The sequence below is a fragment of the Canis lupus genome, unplaced genomic scaffold, assembly GCF_011100685.1.
Source record: "Canis lupus familiaris isolate Mischka breed German Shepherd unplaced genomic scaffold, alternate assembly UU_Cfam_GSD_1.0 chrUn_S1826H2023, whole genome shotgun sequence".
Taxonomy (NCBI): Eukaryota; Metazoa; Chordata; class Mammalia; order Carnivora; family Canidae; genus Canis; species Canis lupus.
Window position 1 is genome coordinate 17,110 of NW_023330685.1, and position 18,289 is coordinate 35,398.

Sequence of the window (18,289 nt, forward strand, 5' to 3'; positions counted from 1 at the left end):
CCTTGGGTTCTGGGATCGAGTCCTGCATCAGGCTCCCTGTTGGGAGCCTGCTTCTCCCTCTGTGTCTCTGCCTCTCTCTCTGGGTCTCTCATGAATTATAAATAAATCTTAAAAAAAAAAAAGATTTTGAGGGACTTGATTTATCATCCATAAAGAGGAGGTTTTAAGAATTTGGTATGTTAAAAAAATATATATATATACATTGCATTTTAAAGGATATCCACTAAAAATGGGGTTGCAAATTATCTGTAAAGGGCTAGATAGTAAATATTTTAGTCATTGTAGACCCCCTTTGGTGTTTGCTCTACCTACATACTGTCATAGCATCAAAGTAGACATAGACAATGTGCAAAATGAGTGTGGCTGTGCTGGAATACATTGTTATTTACCAAAAAACAGGCATCAGGTTAGGTTTGACCGACAGGCCATAATTTGTCAATCCTTGTACTAAAAGAACAAGACCAGAGTTTATCTTCCAATGAATAATGGGAAAAAATGGAGTAATTCATTAAAAATACCTAGTTATCTAACAAAAAGGCAAGAAATGAGAAAAAAAACGAAATATAAAACAGGGTGAAACAGAAAGTGCCAAGTAAAAGGGTAATTTTGAATCTCATGCTTTAGTGATGACATTAAATATAATGGAACATGTAATGGAACTGAAAATGGAATACATGATGTTCAGGGTGGGAGAGTCTGTGTTGTATGAATGGAGGTCTCAGTTGTTGGGTTTCCTATGAACAATTTCCATGAGGATCCATACTCTAATAAAGACAGTTGGGAAGGAGGTGGGTAACTGGGTGATGGGCCCGTGATGTAATGAGTGCTCGGTGTTGTATGCAACTGATGAATCACTAAACTCCACCCTGAAATGAATAATACACTATATATTAACTAACTTGAATTTAAATTTTAAAAAAAAATTTTTTTTAATTTTAAAAAAATAAAAACTTAAAAAAATTAAAAAACGAAGACAGAAGAAAGTAGGAAGCACAAAGCAGTTTGTTAAGGAAGTAAACCCTCAAGGTGGGAGAGTGGGCCGGCTCAGCGGTGGCAACTGCCCCGAGGTTACAGGAGTCTTTTCTTTTTATGTGTGTGTGTGTGTGTGTGTGTGTGTATGGGGTGGTCTCTAATGGAGGCTTCCAATCCTTTGAGGGACTCCTTCCACAGGTTGGGAGAGGTTAGTTTCTGACTTTACAAAGTTTGTCCCAGAACCGTCAGGGCAACCTTCCCTCTTGGGATTGGGGGTAGGGCTAAAACACAACGTGAATGCATTATAATGAGTCTGGGGGTTACCCTGGAGCAGAGGTGGGAGAGGAGAGTGGCCCGTCCTGCATCTGGAGCTCTTGGTCTATTAGCCAAGGGGTCCTGGAAGCCACAACTTCAAGATGCTGTGCCCCCTTCAGGCTTCTAATGTGTAACCATTTATCACCATCCTTGCCTCCAGCTTCTGTCTACCTAACTGCCTACTCTATCAGTGCTCCAATAAAATCTGTTTGTTTTAGATGTGTCTCTTGCACATTGCATATATTTAGATTTTGTTTATCCAACATTAAAACAAAAAGATATAGAAAAGTTGTAAGTAAAAGAAAGGGAAAAGATACGCTATGCAAGTATCAGTCAAGAGAATATTGCTATAGCGATATTAGTATCAGACAAAAGAAGTAAAGGCTAAAAGTATTGTTAAAGAGGGTCTTCATAGTGATACAAGATTTAATTCACCAGGAATAAATAATGTTTTTAAATAACACTTAAAAATACATAAAGCAAAACTCCTCCGTATTCAAAGGGGAAATACACCCACGATCACTATGAAAGATTTTACATACTTGTCTTAGTAACTAGTGGGAAAAAAGCAGACAAAAGTTAAGGAATAATATAGACTTGAAAACACTGAGATGAACAGAATTGACCAAATGGTCATAGAGACGCTCCCCCCACCCCCGCCACCAAAGGAAAACTCTGGAGAAACTTCTTTTAAAGATTTGTTTATTTGAGAGAGAGAGTGAAAGGGGAGGGCAGAGGGAGAGAGAGAGAGAGAGAGAATCCCAAGTAGACTCCCTGCTGAGGGTGGAGCACGATGTGGCCCTCCATCCCAGGACCCTGAGATCTTGACCTGAGCAGAAATCAAGATTCCAGTGCTTAACCGACTGAGGTGTCCTTGAAGAGACTATTTTTAACACCTGCCGAATACATTGTATTTTTAAGCAAATAATTTTTTTAACTGACCATGAAGTGGGAATAAAGTCTTAGAATATTTCAAGGGAGTGAAATTAAAGTCTACATTCTGGCCACAGTGCAACTTTGTTAGATAACTAGAAAATCCCCCTGTGCTTAGAAACTTAAAATGAACTACCATGGATTTAACCCATGGATTAAAGGAGAAATCATCACGGAAATTAGAAAACAGTTGAAAGAGAATGATAAAATTTTTACATATCATAACTTGTGGAATGAAGCTAAAGTAGTACTTAGGAGAAAATTTATACTCTCAAATGCATATGTTAGGGAAAAGGGATTAAAAGTGAATGATCTAGGCATTTATCTCAAGAAATTAGGGGAACGAAACAGCAAGATAAATCCAAAGGAAGTAGAACTGTCCCAATAAAACTGGGGCAAAAACGAAAGTAGAAGTAAGGCAATAATAAAGACAAAGAGAGAAATTCTTGAAGTAGAAAGCAAACATACAGAAAATTGGTCCTTTGAAAGAATTAAGACTGACATATCTTTAGCAAGAAGACACAAATAACCAATATAAAACCAAGGAGACAGAACTGGGGAGGAGCAAGATGGCGGAAGAGTAGGGTCCCCAAATCACCTGTCTCCACCAAACTACCTAGAAAACCTTCAAATTATCCTGAAAATCTATGAATTCGGCCTGAGATTTAAAGAGAGACCAGCTGGAATGCTACAGTGAGAAGAGTTCGCGCATCTATCAAGGTAGGAAGACGGGGGGGGGGGGGGGGGGGGGGGGGGGGGAAGAAATAAAGGAACAAAGGCCTCCAAGGGGGAGGGGCCCGCGAGGAGCCGGGCTGAGGCCGGGGCGAGTGTCCCCAGGACGGAGAGCCCCGTCCCGGAGACGCAGGAGCTGCACCGACCTTCCCGGGGGAAAGGGGTTCGCGGGGAGGTGGAGCAGGACCCAGGAGGGCGGGGGTGCCCTCGGGCTCCCGGGGACAGGAACAGAGCAACTGCGCGCCCAGAAGAGTGCGCCGAGCTCCCTAAGGGCTGCAGCGCGCACGGCGGGACCCGGCGGGACCCGGAGAGCTCGGGGGGCTCGGGCGGCGGCTCCGCGGAGGGGGCTGCGCGGCCCCGGGAGCAGCTCGGAGGGGCTCGGGCAGAGGAAGAGGCTCCGTGCAGAGGGCGCTGGGCGGTTCCAGGAGCAGCTCGGACGGGCTCGGACGGGCTCGGGCGGCGGCTCCGCGGAGGGGGCCGCGGAGCAGAGCAGCTGAGCAGAGCAGCGGCCCCGCCCCGGGGAGTTCCTGCCGGAGCTGAATCCAGGTTTCCAGAGCTGCCCCGCCACTGGGCTGTTCCTCCTGCGGCCTCACGGGGTAAACAACCCCCACTGAGCCCTGCCCCAGGCAGGGGCACAGCAGCTCCCCCAACTGCTAACACCTGAAAATCAGCACAGCAGGCCCCTCCCCCAGAAGATCAGCTAGACGGACAACTTCCAGGAGAAGCCAAGGACTTAAAAAACACAGAATCAGAAGATACTCCCCTGTGGTTCTTTTTTTTTTTCTTTTTTTGTTTTGCTTTTTGATTTGTTTCCTTCCCCCACCCCCTTTTTTTCTCCTTTTTTCTTTCTCTTTTTCTTCTTTTTTTTTTTCGTTTTTTTTTTCTTTTTCTTCCCTTTTTTTTTTCTCTTTCTCTTTTCTTTCCTTCTTTCTCTCCTCTCTTTTTCTCTTTTTCCCAATACAATTTGCTTTTGGCCACTCTGCACTGAGCAAAATGACTAGAAGGAAAACCTCACCTCAAAAGAAAGAATCAGAAACAGTCCTCTCTCCCACAGAGTTACAAAATCTGGATTACAATTCAATGTCAGAAAGCCAATTCAGAAGCACTATTATACAGCTACTGGTGGCTCTAGAAAAAAGTATAAAGGACTCAAGAGACTTCATGACTGCAGAATTTAGAGCTAATCAGGCAGAAATTAAAAATCAATTGAATGAGATGCAATCCAAACTAGAAGTCCTAACGACGAGGGTTAACGAGGTGGAAGAACGAGTGAGTGACACAGAAAACAAGTTGATAGCAAAGAGGGAAACTAAGGAAAAAAGAGACAAACAATTAAAAGACCATGAAGATAGATTAAGGGAAATAAACGACAACCTGAGGAAGAAAAACCTACGTTTAATTGGGGTTCCCGAGGGCGCCGAAAGGGCCAGAGGGCCAGAATATGTATTTGAACAAATTCTAGCTGAAAACTTTCCTAATCTGGGAAGGGAAACAGGCATTCAGATCCAGGAAATAGAGAGATCCCCCCCTAAAAATCAATAAAAACCGTTCAACACCTCGACATTTAATTGTGAAGCTTGCAAATTCCAAAGATAAGGAGAAGATCCTTAAAGCAGCAAGAGACAAGAAATCCCTGACTTTTATGGGGAGGAGTATTAGGGTAACAGCAGACCTCTCCACAGAGACCTGGCAGGCCAGAAAGGGCTGGCAGGATATATTCAGGGTCCTAAATGAGAAGAACATGCAACCAAGAATACTTTATCCAGCAAGGCTCTCATTCAAAATGGAAGGAGAGATAAAGAGCTTCCAAGACAGGCAGCAACTAAAAGAATATGTGACCTCCAAACCAGCTCTGCAAGAAATTTTAAGGGGGACTCTTAAAATTCCCCTTTAAGAAGAAGTTCAGTGGAACAGTCCACAAAAACAAAGACTGAATAGATATCATGATGGCACTAAACTCATATCTCTCAATAGTAACTCTGAATGTGAACGGGCTTAATGACCCCATCAAAAGGCGCAGGGTTTCAGACTGGATAAAAAAGCAGGACCCATCTATTTGCTGTCTACAAGAGACTCATTTTAGACAGAAGGACACCTACAGCCTGAAAATAAAAGGTTGGAGAACCATTTACCATTCGAATGGTCCTCAAAAGAAAGCAGGGGTAGCCATCCTTATATCAGATAAACTAAAATTTACCCCAAAGACTGTAGTGAGAGATGAAGAGGGACACTATATCATACTTAAAGGATCTATTCAACAAGAGGACTTAACAATCCTCAATATATATGCTCCGAATGTGGGAGCTGCCAAATATATCAATCAATTATTAACCAAAGTGAAGAAATACTTAGATAATAATACACTTATACTTGGTGACTTCAATCTAGCTCTTTCTATACTCGATAGGTCTTCTAAGCACAACATCTCCAAAGAAACAAGAGCTTTAAATGATACACTGGACCAGATGGATTTCACAGATATCTACAGAACTTTACATCCAAACTCAACTGAATACACATTCTTCTCAAGCGCACATGGAACTTTCTCCAGAATAGACCACATATTGGGTCACAAATCGGGTCTGAACCGATACCAAAGATTGGGATCGTCCCCTGCATATTCTCGGACCATAATGCCTTGAAATTAGAACTAAATCACAACAAGAAGTTTGGAAGGACCTCAAACACATGGAGGTTAAGGACCATCCTGCTAAAAGATAAAAGGGTCAACCAGGAAATTAAGGAAGAATTAAAAAGATTCATGGAAACTAATGAGAATGAAGATACAACCGTTCAAAATCTTTGGGATGCAGCAAAAGCAGTCCTAAGGGGGAAATACATCGCAATACAAGCATCCATTCAAAAACTGGAAAGAACTCAAATACAAAAGCTCACCTTACACATAAAGGAGCTACAGAAAAAACAGCAAATAGATCCTACACCCAAGAGAAGAAGGGAGTTAATAAAGATTCGAGCAGAACTTGGGATCCCTGGGTGGCGCAGCGGTTTGGCGCCTGCCTTTGGCCCAGGGCGCGATCCTGGAGACCCGGGATCGAATCCCACATCGGGCTCCCGGTGCATGGAGCCTGCTTCTCCCTCTGCCTGTGTCTCTGCCTCTCTCTCTTTCTCTCTGTGTGACTATCATAAATAAATAAATAAAAAAAAATTAAAAAACAAAAAGTCAATAAAGATTCGAGCAGAACTCAACGAAATCGAGACCAGAAGAACTGTGGAACAGATCAACAGAACCAGGAGTTGGTTCTTTGAAAGAATTAATAAGATAGATAAACCATTAGCCAGCCTTATTAAAAAGAGAGAGAAGACTCAAATTAATAAAATCATGAATGAGAAAGGAGAGATCACTACCAACACCAAGGAAATACAAACAATTTTAAAAACATATTATGAACAGCTATACGCCAATAAATTAGGCAATCTAGAAGAAATGGACGCATTCCTGGAAAGCCACAACTACCAAAACTGGAACAGGAAAAAATAGAAAACCTGAACAGGCCAATAACCAGGGAGGAAATTGAAGCAGTCATCAAAAACCTCCCAAGACACAAGAGTCCAGGGCCAGATGGCTTCCCAGGGGAATTTTATCAAACGTTTAAAGAAGAAACCATACCTATTCTCCTAAAGCTGTTTGGAAAGATAGAAAGAGATGGAGTACTTCCAAATTCGTTCTATGAAGCCAGCATCACCTTAATTCCAAAGCCAGACAAAGACCCCGCCAAAAAGGAGAATTACAGACCAATATCCCTGATGAACATGGATGCAAAAATTCTCAACAAGATACTGGCCAATAGGATCCAACAGTACATTAAGAAAATTATTCACCATGACCAAGTAGGATTTATCCCTGGGACACAAGGCTGGTTCAACACCCGTAAAACAATCAATGTGATTCATCATATCAGCAAGAGAAAAACCAAGAACCATATGATCCTCTCATTGGATGCAGAGAAAGCATTTGACAAAATACAGCATCCATTCCTGATCAAAACTCTTCAGAGTGTAGGGATAGAGGGAACATTCCTCAACATCTAAAAAGCCATCTATGAAAAGCCCACAGCAAATATCATTCTCAATGGGGAAGCACTAGGAGCCTTTCCCCTAAGATCAGGAACAAGACAGGGATGTCCACTCTCACCACTGCTGTTCAACATAGTACTGGAAGTCCTAGCCTCAGCAATCAGACAACAAAAAGACATTAAAGGCATTCAAATTGGCAAAGAAGAAGTCAAACTCTCCCTCTTCGCCGATGACATGATACTCTACATAGAAAACCCAAAAGTCTCCACCCCAAGATTGCTAGAACTCATACAGCAATTCGGTAGCGTGGCAGGATACAAAATCAATGCCCAGAAGTCAGTGGCATTTTTATACACTAACAATGAGACTGAAGAAAGAGAAATTAAGGAGTCAATCCCATTTACAATTGCACCCAAAAGCATAAGATACCTAGGAATAAACCTCACCAAAGATGTAAAGGATCTATACCCTCAAAACTATAGAACACTTCTGAAAGAAATTGAGGAAGACACAAAGAGATGGAAAAATATTCCATGCTCATGGATTGGCAGAATTAATATTGTGAAAATGTCAATGTTACCCAAGGCAATATATACGTTTAATGCAATCCCTATCAAAATACCATGGACTTTCTTCAGAGAGTTAGAACAAATTATTTTAAGATTTGTGTGGAATCAGAAAAGACCCCGAATAGCCAGGGGAATTTTAAAAAAGAAAACCAGGGATCCCTGTGTGGCGCAGCGGTTTGGCGCCTGCCTTTGGCCCAGGGCGCGATCCTGGAGACCCGGGATCGAATCCCACGTCAGGCTCCCGGCGCATGGAGCCTGCTTCTCCCTCTGCCTGTGTCTCTGCCTCTCTCTCTCTCTCTGTGACTATCATAAATAAATAAAAATTTAAAAAAAAATAAATAAAATAAAATAAAAAGAAAACCATATCTGGGGGCATCACAATGCCAGATTTCAGGTTGTACTACAAAGCTGTGGTCATCAAGACAGTGTGGTACTGGCACAAAAACAGACACATAGATCAGTGGAACAGAATAGAGAATCCAGAAGTGGACCCGGAACTTTATGGGCAACTAATATTCGATAAAGGAGGAAAGACTATCCATTGGAAGAAAGACAGTCTCTTCAATAAATGGTGCTGGGAAAATTGGACATCCACATGCAGAAGAATGAAACTAGACCACTCTCTTTCACCAGACACAAAGATAAACTCAAAATGGATGAAAGATCTAAATGTGAGACAAGATTCCATCAAAATCCTAGAGAAGAACACAGGCAACACCCTTTTTGAACTCGGCCATAGTAACTTCTTGCAAGATACATCCACGAAGGCAAAAGAAACAAAAGCAAAAATGAACTATTGGGACTTCATCAAGATAAGAAGCTTTTGCACAGCAAAGGATACAGTCAACAAAACTCAAAGACAACCTACAGAATGGGAGAATATATTTGCAAATGACATTATCAGATAAAGGGCTAGTTTCCAAGATCTATAAAGAACTTATTAAACTCAACACCAAAGAAACAAACAATCCAATCATGAAATGGGCAAAAGACATGAACAGAAATCTCACAGAGGAAGACATAGACATGGCCAACATGCATATGAGACAATGCTCTGCATCACTTGCCATCAGGGAAATACAAATCAAAACTACAATGAGATACCACCTCACACCAGTGAGAATGGGGAAAATTAACAAGGCAGGAAACAACAAATGTTGGAGAGGATGCGGAGAAAAGGGAACCCTCTTACACTGTTGGTGGGAATGTGAACTGGTGCAGCCACTCTGGAAAACTGTGTGGAGGTTCCTCAAACAGTTAAAAATAGACCTGCCCTACGACCCAGCAATTGCACTGTTGGGGATTTACCCCAAAGATACAAATGCAATGAAACGCCGGGACACCTGCACCCCGATGTTTCTAGCAGCAATGGCCACGATAGCCAAACTGTGGAAGGAGCCTCGGTGTCCAACGAAAGATGAATGGATAAAGAAGATGTGGTTTATGTATACAATGGAATATTACTCAGCTATTAGAAATGACAAATACCCACCATTTGCTTCAACGTGGATGGAACTGGAGGGTATTATGCTGAGTGAAGTAAGTCAGTCGGAGAAGGACAAACATTATATGTTCTCATTCATTTGGGGAATATAAATAATAGTGAAAGGGAAAATAAGGGAAGGGAGAAGAAATGTGTGGGAAATATCAGAAAGGGAGACAGAACGTAAAGACTGCTAACTCTGGGAAACGAACTAGGGGTGGTAGAAGGGGAGGAGGGCGGGGGGTGGGAGTGAATGGGTGACGGGCACTGGGTGTTATTCTGTATGTTAGTAAATTGAACACCAATAAAAAAATAAATTAAAAAAAAAAAAAGAAAAAGGAGACAACTGCGCTTGAATAACTTTATGTCAATACATTTGAAAGTGTAGATTAAATAGAAAGCTTACTAGAGGGACGCCTGGGTGGATCAGTGAGTGGTTGAGCTTCTGCCTTGTGCTCAGGTCCTGATCCTGGGATCTGGGATGGAGTTCTGCATCAGGCTTCTTGCAGGGAGCCTGCTTCTCCCTCTGCCTATGTCTCTCTGCCTCTCTCTCTCTCTGTGTGTCTTTATAAATAAACAAATCTTAAAAAAAAGAAAAATCACTAAAAAATATAACACACCAAAGATGATTCAAAAAATTTACACATTCTCAATAGCATTGTAACCTGCAAGGAAATGAAATCTTTAGTCAAAAATCTTCACTCAAAGGGCAGCCCCGGTGGCGCAGCGGTTTGGCGCCGCCTGCAGCCCGGGATGTGATCCTGGAGACCGGGATCGAGTCCCACGTCGGGCTCCCTGCGTGGAGCCTGCTTCTCCCTCTGCCTGTGTCTCTGCCTCTCTCTTGCTCTCTCTGAATGAATAAATAAATAAATCTTAAAAAAAAAAAAAACTTCACTCAAAGAAACCTCCAGGCCTGTATGGCTTTGCCAACAAATTATAGCAAATGTTGAAGGATCAAGTAGTTCCAGTCTGATGCAAACTTTTTCAGGGCATTACAGAAAAAGACAAAAAAACATTCCCCAACTCAGGAGTCTAGCACAACCCTCATAACAAAAGCCTGACAAAGACAGAACAAGAGAGAAAAATTATAGGATGGCCTCACTCATGAAAATAGGTAACAAAAATCCTAAACAAAATATTAGCAGCTAGAATACAGTATTATGTTTAAAAACAAAATGCCCAATTAACTCATGAAAGTGTGTTCACAAGTTAGTAATTATTAGTAACCAGAGAAATTTAAGTGAAGCAATGGAATACCGTTACCACATATACCCGGTTGGCTAAAATGAAACAGCCTGACAATACCACACGTTGGTGTGAAAAAGAGGCAGGAAGAATTGCCATTCACCGATCCCGGGTCTCCAAGGATCACGCCCTGGGCTGTAGGCGGTGCTAAACCGCTGAGCCACAGGGGCTGCCCTAGAGCAGGGATTCTTAATGTGCCGTCCTTGGTCCAACAGCAGCATCAGCAGCACCTGGAAACTCCTTAGAAATGCCAAATTCCTAAGATCCACTCCAAACTTACTCAATCAGCAATACTAGCGGGAGAGCCCAGCAGTCTGTGTTTTAACAAACCCTCCTGGTGATTTTGGTGTATATTAAAGCTTGAGAACCGCTACCGGAAAGAACTAGGAATATATATCCAGCAAGATACATGGACAAGGATGTTTTTAACAGCACTGTTTATAATAGCCAGACATGGAAAACAAGCCAAATGTCCGTCAATATCGTAATTGGAAAATAAGTTATGCAGTAGTTATGCAGTGTAATGAAATAATAAAAATGAATCCTAGGTGTACCAAAGAGCATAGATGGCTCAAGCATAATGGTGAGTAAATATTCAAGACACTAAGAATATATATTTTTATATACGCATAGAAAAAAGTGGGGTGCCTGGGTGGCTTCAGTGTCTACCTTTGGCTCAGGTCATGATCCTGGGGTCCTGGGATAGAGCCCTGCATTGGGCTCCCTGCTTAGTGAGGAGCCTGCTTTTCCCTCTCCCTCTGCCACTCCCCCCTCCACCGCTTTTGATCTCTCTCTTTCTCTCTTTCTCAAATAAATAAATTAATAAATAAAATCTTTGGGGAGCCCGGGTGGCTCAGTGGTTTAGCGCCGCCTTCGGTCCAGGGCGTGGTCCTGGAGACCCGGAATCGAGTCCCGCGTCGAGCTTCCTGCATGGAGCCTGCTTCTCCCTCTGCCTGTGTCTCTGCCTCTCTCTCTCTCTCTGTCTCTATTAATAAATGAATAAAATCCTTAAAAAAATAAAATCTTTTTTAAAAAGTCCTTGTCAAACCGTGCAAATGTATTCTAAGAACCAAAACTGTACCTCCGGCCCTAACCTCAGCTCTCCAGGCTGGCATATAGTAGTATTGCCACATAATGTGTGCTCAGCCTGACAAGTATGGCTCTTTATAATTATCTTTATAGTGACTGCAAAGTATTTCATAATTTGGACATACCATATGTTATTTAGCCATTTCCTTGTTGATGGGCTTTCTGAGAATATTACTTTGGCTGCACCAATAGACTGAAAATTGTATAAAGTGAGAACCATAATTGTCTTTTTCAAAAACAGTGCCTGCTATTCAACAGTTATTTAATTGAATTGATTTTCCAGATTAACATTGGCATAAGAAAAAATACCCTGGCCAGTTTTATTTATCTTTATTATAGCATAGGTCGATTCCTTGTAAATTTTGTTTACAGTGAATTAGCATAGAAAATCCAGGTAGCTCTGGGTGTAATGATATAATAAATGTTCTAGAAAATGAGACCCTGGATTCTGGAGTAGAGTGATCCTCTGAGATTATTTAATTTCCCTACGTGACATCTCTTCTCTGTTTCAGTGCTATAGCAACTAAGAAATGGGTTAAGCCTTGGAGTAGGAAATTATATGTATCACATTTTTCTGAGAGTGTTTACTTAAGATATCCAAGCTTTCTTAAATGTATTTGACTCTGTATTCTAATTTGTGATTTGGGAACATATGACACCATACCTGAACCTCTATGGAATGACTGGTTCCAGAGAAGATGCTTTAGTGCAAGAGAGGTGACTTGGAGCCTTTGAAATTTGACTCCATATTCTCTACTTTATGACAAGTTGTCCAGCCAAATCCTAGTAGAATTGTAAAGGAGGCTTCCTTGAACATTGATTGTCAGGACAGAACCCGTGAGCAGGTGCAGAAAAGGGCAGCAGATGGGTATGGCTCAGAGGAGAGAGGCCAGCAGCTCGGACATTGGCTGGGCCCTGTCAGGTTTACCTTGAAATTTCCATTGTGACGTCATATGGGGTCACACACAGCCTTGAGGGAGAGGAGCTGAGAGGAGCATTGGGTTGAGAGGAGCATTGGGTTGAATAATGGCACTGATTTGGGGGCTGGCCATGCCGCCTCCACCGTATGTCAGCCTTCTACTATTATTTGGTTTCCTTGCATGGGGACTTTGGATACTCTTTTCTGGGAAACAGAGCAGGAAGCAGGTGGCAACCAAGACAGACTCCAAGGTATGTAATGCAACCCTCCCTTGAAATTCACTGCTCCCTGTCTCTGCCCCCGAAGCCATGGCAACTCCCACATCTTGGGCCATGAGAGGAACTGGCTGGGGAAAGAGGGGAGTTGAGATCGTTCCTATGCATGTCTTTTCGATAAGTACAAGTCATGCTTGATCCTGTTCCTTTCAGTTTGTTTCAACAAACCTCGAGCACCTATTATATGTGGTAGCATACTAGACATTGAAGAAAAATAAAACACCATCTCCCACCTTTTAGGAGCTCAAAGTGAACTGGGGGAGATGATCAAATGGGTCTGTATATATAATCCAAGGAAAGAGAACGTGATGAGTTAACAGAAGTATAAATATTGCTGCAGACGTTGGAGGTGGAGTGTTTTGAAGCAGGGAGATCTATAAAATGCCTCTGGAAAGCTCGGGTTTGAATTATGCTTCAGAGGAAGGGTAGGGCTTTGAAGGTGGATAGTGTGGATGGAAGAGAGTAGTGAAGACTTTCCTGATGTAGGGAATGGATTGAGAGAAAGCATGGGAAGTTGAAGAGTGTTGGATGTGTTTGTAGAGAGGACACCTATGAGGATGGAGCGTAGAATAGGGAGCCCAATGAGAGAAAATTTTAGAAAATTGGTAGAGATGACATTGTAGAGGGCTTTGAATGCCAGGCTGAATGCTTCTCATAAATATTATTCCCATATGCAATTGAAAGATGGCAGAGGGGTGAGAATGGGGAAAATTAACAAGGCAGGAAACCACAAATGTTGGAGAGGATGTGGAGAGAGGGGAACCCTCCTGCACTGTTGGTGGGAAGGTGAACTGCTACAGCCACTCTGGAAAACTGTGTGGAGGTTCCTCAAAGAGTTAAAAATAGATCTGCCCTACGACCCAGCAATTGCACTGCTGGGGATTTTCCCCAAAGATACAGATGCAATGAAACGCCGGGACACCTGCACCCCGATTTTTTTTTAAGATTTTATTTATTTATTCATGAGAGACACACAGAGAGAAAGAGGCAGAGACACAGGCAGAGGGAGAATCAGGCTTCATGCAGGGAGCCCGACATGCGACCCAATCCCGGGTTTCCAGGATCACGCCCCGAGCGGAAGGCAGGCGCTAAACCGCTGAGCCACCCAGGGATCCCCCACCCCGATGTTTCTAGCAGCAATGTCCACAATAGCCAAACTGTGGAAGGAGCCTCGATGTCCATCGAAAGATGATAAAGAAGATGTGGTTTATGTATACAATGGAATATTCCTCAGCCATTAGAAACGACAGACACCCACCATTTGCTTCGACGTGGATGGAACTGGAGAGTATTATGCTGAGTGAAATGAGTCAATCGGAGAAGGACAAACATTATATGGTCTCATTCATTTGGGGACTATAAAAAATAGTGAAAGGGAATAAAGGGGAAAGGAGAAAAAACGAGTGGGAAATATCTGAAAAGGAGACAGAACATGAGAGACTCCTAACTCTTGGGAACGAACTAGGGGTGGTGGAAGGGGAGGTGGGCGGGGGGTGGGGGTGACGGGCACTGAGGGGGGCACTTGATGGGATGAGCACTGGGTGTTATTCTATATGTTGGCAAATTGAACACCAATAAAAAATAAATTTATATAAAAAAAAGGAAAATGGCAGAGGGTGCCTGGGTGGCTCAGTTGGTTAACCCTGTGATTCTTTTATTTTTATTGAAGGTTTTATTTATTTATTCATGAGAGACAGACAGACAGACAGACAGACAGACAGACAGAATAGGCAGAGACACAGGCAGAGGGAGAAGCAGGCTCCATGCAGGGAGTCCAATGTGGGACTTGATCCCAGCACTCCATCCCTGCACTGGATACCCGGACTCTAGGATCACGCCCTGGGCTGAAGGCGGCACTAGACCCCTGAGCACCCCCGGGGCTGCTGGAGAGTCTGCCTTTCTAACAAGTTCCCAGGTTCTGTTACTGCTGTTAGGCTACAGACCACTTTCTTTCTTCAGAACAGAAAATTTTATTTTATTACTTAAAAATTTTAATTCCAGTATGGTTAACATACAGTGTTATATAAGTTTCAGGTTTACAATATAGTAATTCAGCAATTCTGTACATTACTCGGTGCTTGTCAAGATAAGTGTACTCTTAATCCCCTGTTTTTACCCATCCCCCACCCACCTCCCCTCTGGTAACTATCAGTTTGTTCTCTGAAGTTAAAGCAAGTTAAAAACAACATGTCAGGGACGCCTTTGTGACTCAGCGGTTGAGCGTCTGCCTTCAGCTCAGGGGGTGATCCGGGGTCCAGGGTAAAGTCCCACCTCAGTCTCCTTGTGGGGGTCTGCTTCTCCCTCTGCCTATGTCTCTGCCCCTGTCTCTCTTTCTCTCTCTTTCTGGGTCTCTCACAAATAAACCAATAAAATCTTTTTAAAAATGCAACTGATTTACTGTATTTTGCAACTTCTCTAAATTCGTTTATTAGCTCTAATTGGGATTTTGTGTGTGTATTCTTAGGATTTTCTGACAACAAGATTATGTCATCTGTGAATAGACATGGAGATAGTTTAACTTTTTCCTTTCCAATTGAGATGGCTTTTATTTTTCTTACCTAATTGCTCTGGTTGAAGTTTCTAGTCCAATATTAAAGAAAAGTAGTGAAAGTGAGTATCCTTGTCTGTTCCCCCCCTTAAAGGCAAAGCTTTCAGTCTTTCACTGCGAAGAATGATATTAGCAGAGGGTTTTTCATAAATACTATTTACTATATTGAGGACATCCCTTCGAACCCTAGTTTGTTGAGTGTTTCTATTTTTTATAAATCATGAGTGAGTGTTGGATTTTGCCAATGCCTTTTCTCCATCAGTTGACATAATTGTTCAGGTTTTTCCTCTTCATGTTATTTCTTAAAGGTTTTATTCATTCATTCATTCATTCATTCGAGACACACACAGAGAGGCAGAGACATAGGTAGAGGGAGAAGCAGCCTCCTCATGGGGAGCCTGATGGGGGACTCGATTCCAGGACCCTGGGACTACAACCTGAGCCAAAGGCAGACACTCAACCACTGAGCCACCCAGGTGCTGCTCTCTTTGTGTTATTAATGTGGTATATCACATTGGTTTACTTTCTTAGGTTAAACCACCTTAGTGTTCTTGGGAGATCTTACTTTCAACACTTCTGTCCAACATCGGATTGCTTAGCTAAAACATTTGCTAATACCATGAATGAAATTGTATAGACTGTTTTAATATACTCTCAGAGACTGATGTCCTGAATCAAAAGGAAGAAATAAAAATTATTTTATTTGAAGTGGCAACACATATCACTTCTGTCTTTAAAATGATCTGGGGTGTGCCTGGGTGGCTCAGTTGATTAAGTGTCTGCCTTTGGCTCAGGTCATAATCTTAGGATTCTAGGATGGAATAGGTTCTCCACTCAAGTGGGAACCTGCTTCTCCCTATCCCTCTGTTTGCCACTCCCCCTGCTTGTGATCTCTTCTCTGTCAAATAAATAAATAAATAAATAAATAAATAAATAAATAAATAAATAAAATGACCTGGAACAACTTGGCTTCCACCTATATTTTAGTTTCATCTCTCACTACTTAGCAAAAGTACACCCAACAAATCATGACTTTATAATCTTCTTGGTGATGTTCCCATTGGCTGGAATGCTCTCTCTTTACCTAAAAATCTTCTGGTGATAATTTAAACTCCAGTTCAATTGACAATTTCTTGAGTAATTTTTTCCTTTTTTCCCAGGCAGTTAACCACTGTCCTCTTTATTCCCTAACCTTTATATTTCTGTTACCACATGATATTGTAACTTAGGCGTTTAGACCTCTGTTTTCCCCAGTAATGGGAGTTCCCAGAATACAGGGATCTCATTAACTTTTGTAGTCCTGGCACCTAACGTAATGCCTAGAAGTTAGTAAGCGCTCATTAGATGATTTATGAATAAGTGAATGGGGTGGTAATTGTTGCTGTGGTTATGGTTACCAACTGGATCAATAATTGTATCTGTAAGACGAAATGTGCTGTTGATAAATTCTCTAACCTAGAACATTTTCTGGTTTTATTTTTTTCCTTTTTGTGCCCCTCTAGACTTCAAGGCAGCATAAATTGAAAAAGATCCAGAAATTCACAGGTCAGAGAGATCTTATACTTTATTCTTTAGCTCAAGGCTAATGACAAATCAACAGTGGGTCTGCTTTTAGACTGTAGACTTTAATAACAGGGAGAGGGAGGTAGGTTGAAAAAGATTGTATAAGTGAAAGAAATGTGCCTATTCTTCCTAACATCTGCAAAGATGCTGAATTCTTTCTGGTAACTTCCAAAGAGATGTAAACTGATTTATAGTTCTTTCTATGCTTCTGTTCCTCATGCTTTCTTTCCTAATTTCCTTTTATGCAAAACTCAAAGTATCAGGAAAGAAATTTGATGAGATCTTTAGTGGGGGAAGTTTCGATACATTTTTCCCCTGCCATAGACGCTGAATAGACTCCTTTGAAGGAAAAAATATGTATTACAGATTTATTTCCCTTACTCCAACTCCCTACTACCATGATTGTTCCAGCTGTTTCCAATGACTTACATCCACTACATGGTAAAGGTGGCACAGTATATTTTAAAATATAAAAACTTAGACCTACATTACGTCTGAGCTCTATCACTACTTAACTTTATGATCCTGGACATGATTTCACCTTCGATCTCTTCTTTGTAAAACAAGTGGCTTGAACTAGGTGGTATCAATAATTATGATTCTAACAGATTCTTTACCTCTGCTCCCAGCTTCCCAGTGGGAAGAAAATCTCAGAATGGGTTGCTCTGAAGCTAACCTGACAAAGTGAGTAAAATTGATCGTCACTATTTATTCTTTCTTTCTTCAGCCTACCCTACTGATAAACCCTGTAAAATTAGGAGAAAGATACCTAGTACTGTTTTACTTTTCTGACTGATAGTAGTTTCCTTTCTAACTTAAGCCACTCTTCTTATTGGTTTCCTTATTAGTACTTTTAATATCACTTCAATTACACTGACACACTCTGTTGTATCCAGCTTTTCAAGACTCCCTGTGGGATGGGCCCAGGAATATATACTCTGGTCAATGAACAGAAGTCTTCAACAGATCTTCAAACATCTGGAATGCACAAGGTCAGGGAAGGTAGTTTCTGGGTGGGGGTTGAAAGTGATGGAAGTTTTTGGTATTTTTTTTTTTTAGGTAAACTCTACCCCCAATGTGGGGCGCAAACTCACAGTCCCGAGATCAAAAATTCCATGCTATACTGACTGAGGCAGCCAGGTACCCCCAAGCTGGTAGAACTTTTAAGAGAGAGGAAGGAAGGGACTGAAGGGAGGAAGGGTTATAGAGAGGGAAGGAGGGGAGGGAAAGAGAGAGGGAAAAGAGAGATTGTTAGTTGGTTGGTTGGTTAGTTTTGATAGTGGGGATAAATTCTGAGTTCAAAGGTTTAAGAACAACTGGTTTATGAATCATTTCTGATTGCAGTGGAGACAATGGCCTCCCTTTCCTCCTGGTAGAGGAATTCTTTCTATAAGTAATTGAAGTTGGAGGGATCCCTGGGTGGCGCAGCGGTTTGGCGCCTGCCTTTGGCCCGGGGCGCGATCCTGGAGACCCAGGATCGAATCCCACGTCGGGCTCCCGGTGCATGGAGCCTGCTTCTCCCTCTGCCTGTGTCTCTGCCTCTCTCCCTCTCTCTGTGTGACTATCATAAATAAATAAAAATTAAAAAAAAAAAAAGTAATTGAAGTTGGG

General features: G+C 42.0%; 1 protein-coding gene and 1 long non-coding RNA gene across 3 annotated transcripts in view; one reads left to right on the plus strand and one right to left on the minus strand.

Annotated features, from left to right (window-relative positions):
• Nucleotides 1-18,289, plus strand: part of LOC119868878 (DNA-binding protein SMUBP-2-like) — a 49,625-nt gene that overhangs the window by 9,775 nt on the left and 21,561 nt on the right. The window contains exons 5-7 of one of the 2 annotated variants that reach the window (XM_038589272.1): nt 16,618-16,660; nt 17,308-17,362; nt 17,575-17,670. The exons of the other annotated variant lie outside the window; for it this stretch is intronic. Of the exons in view, the coding sequence (XP_038445200.1) occupies nt 16,618-16,634 (17 nt within the window). The 3' untranslated portion in view covers nt 16,635-16,660; nt 17,308-17,362; nt 17,575-17,670. The remainder of the gene's footprint in view (nt 1-16,617; nt 16,661-17,307; nt 17,363-17,574; nt 17,671-18,289) is intronic. 2 annotated transcript variants of the gene reach the window in all.
• LOC119878688 overlaps nt 1-18,289 on the minus strand; it is a 53,145-nt gene that overhangs the window by 4,871 nt on the left and 29,985 nt on the right. The window lies entirely within an intron of this gene.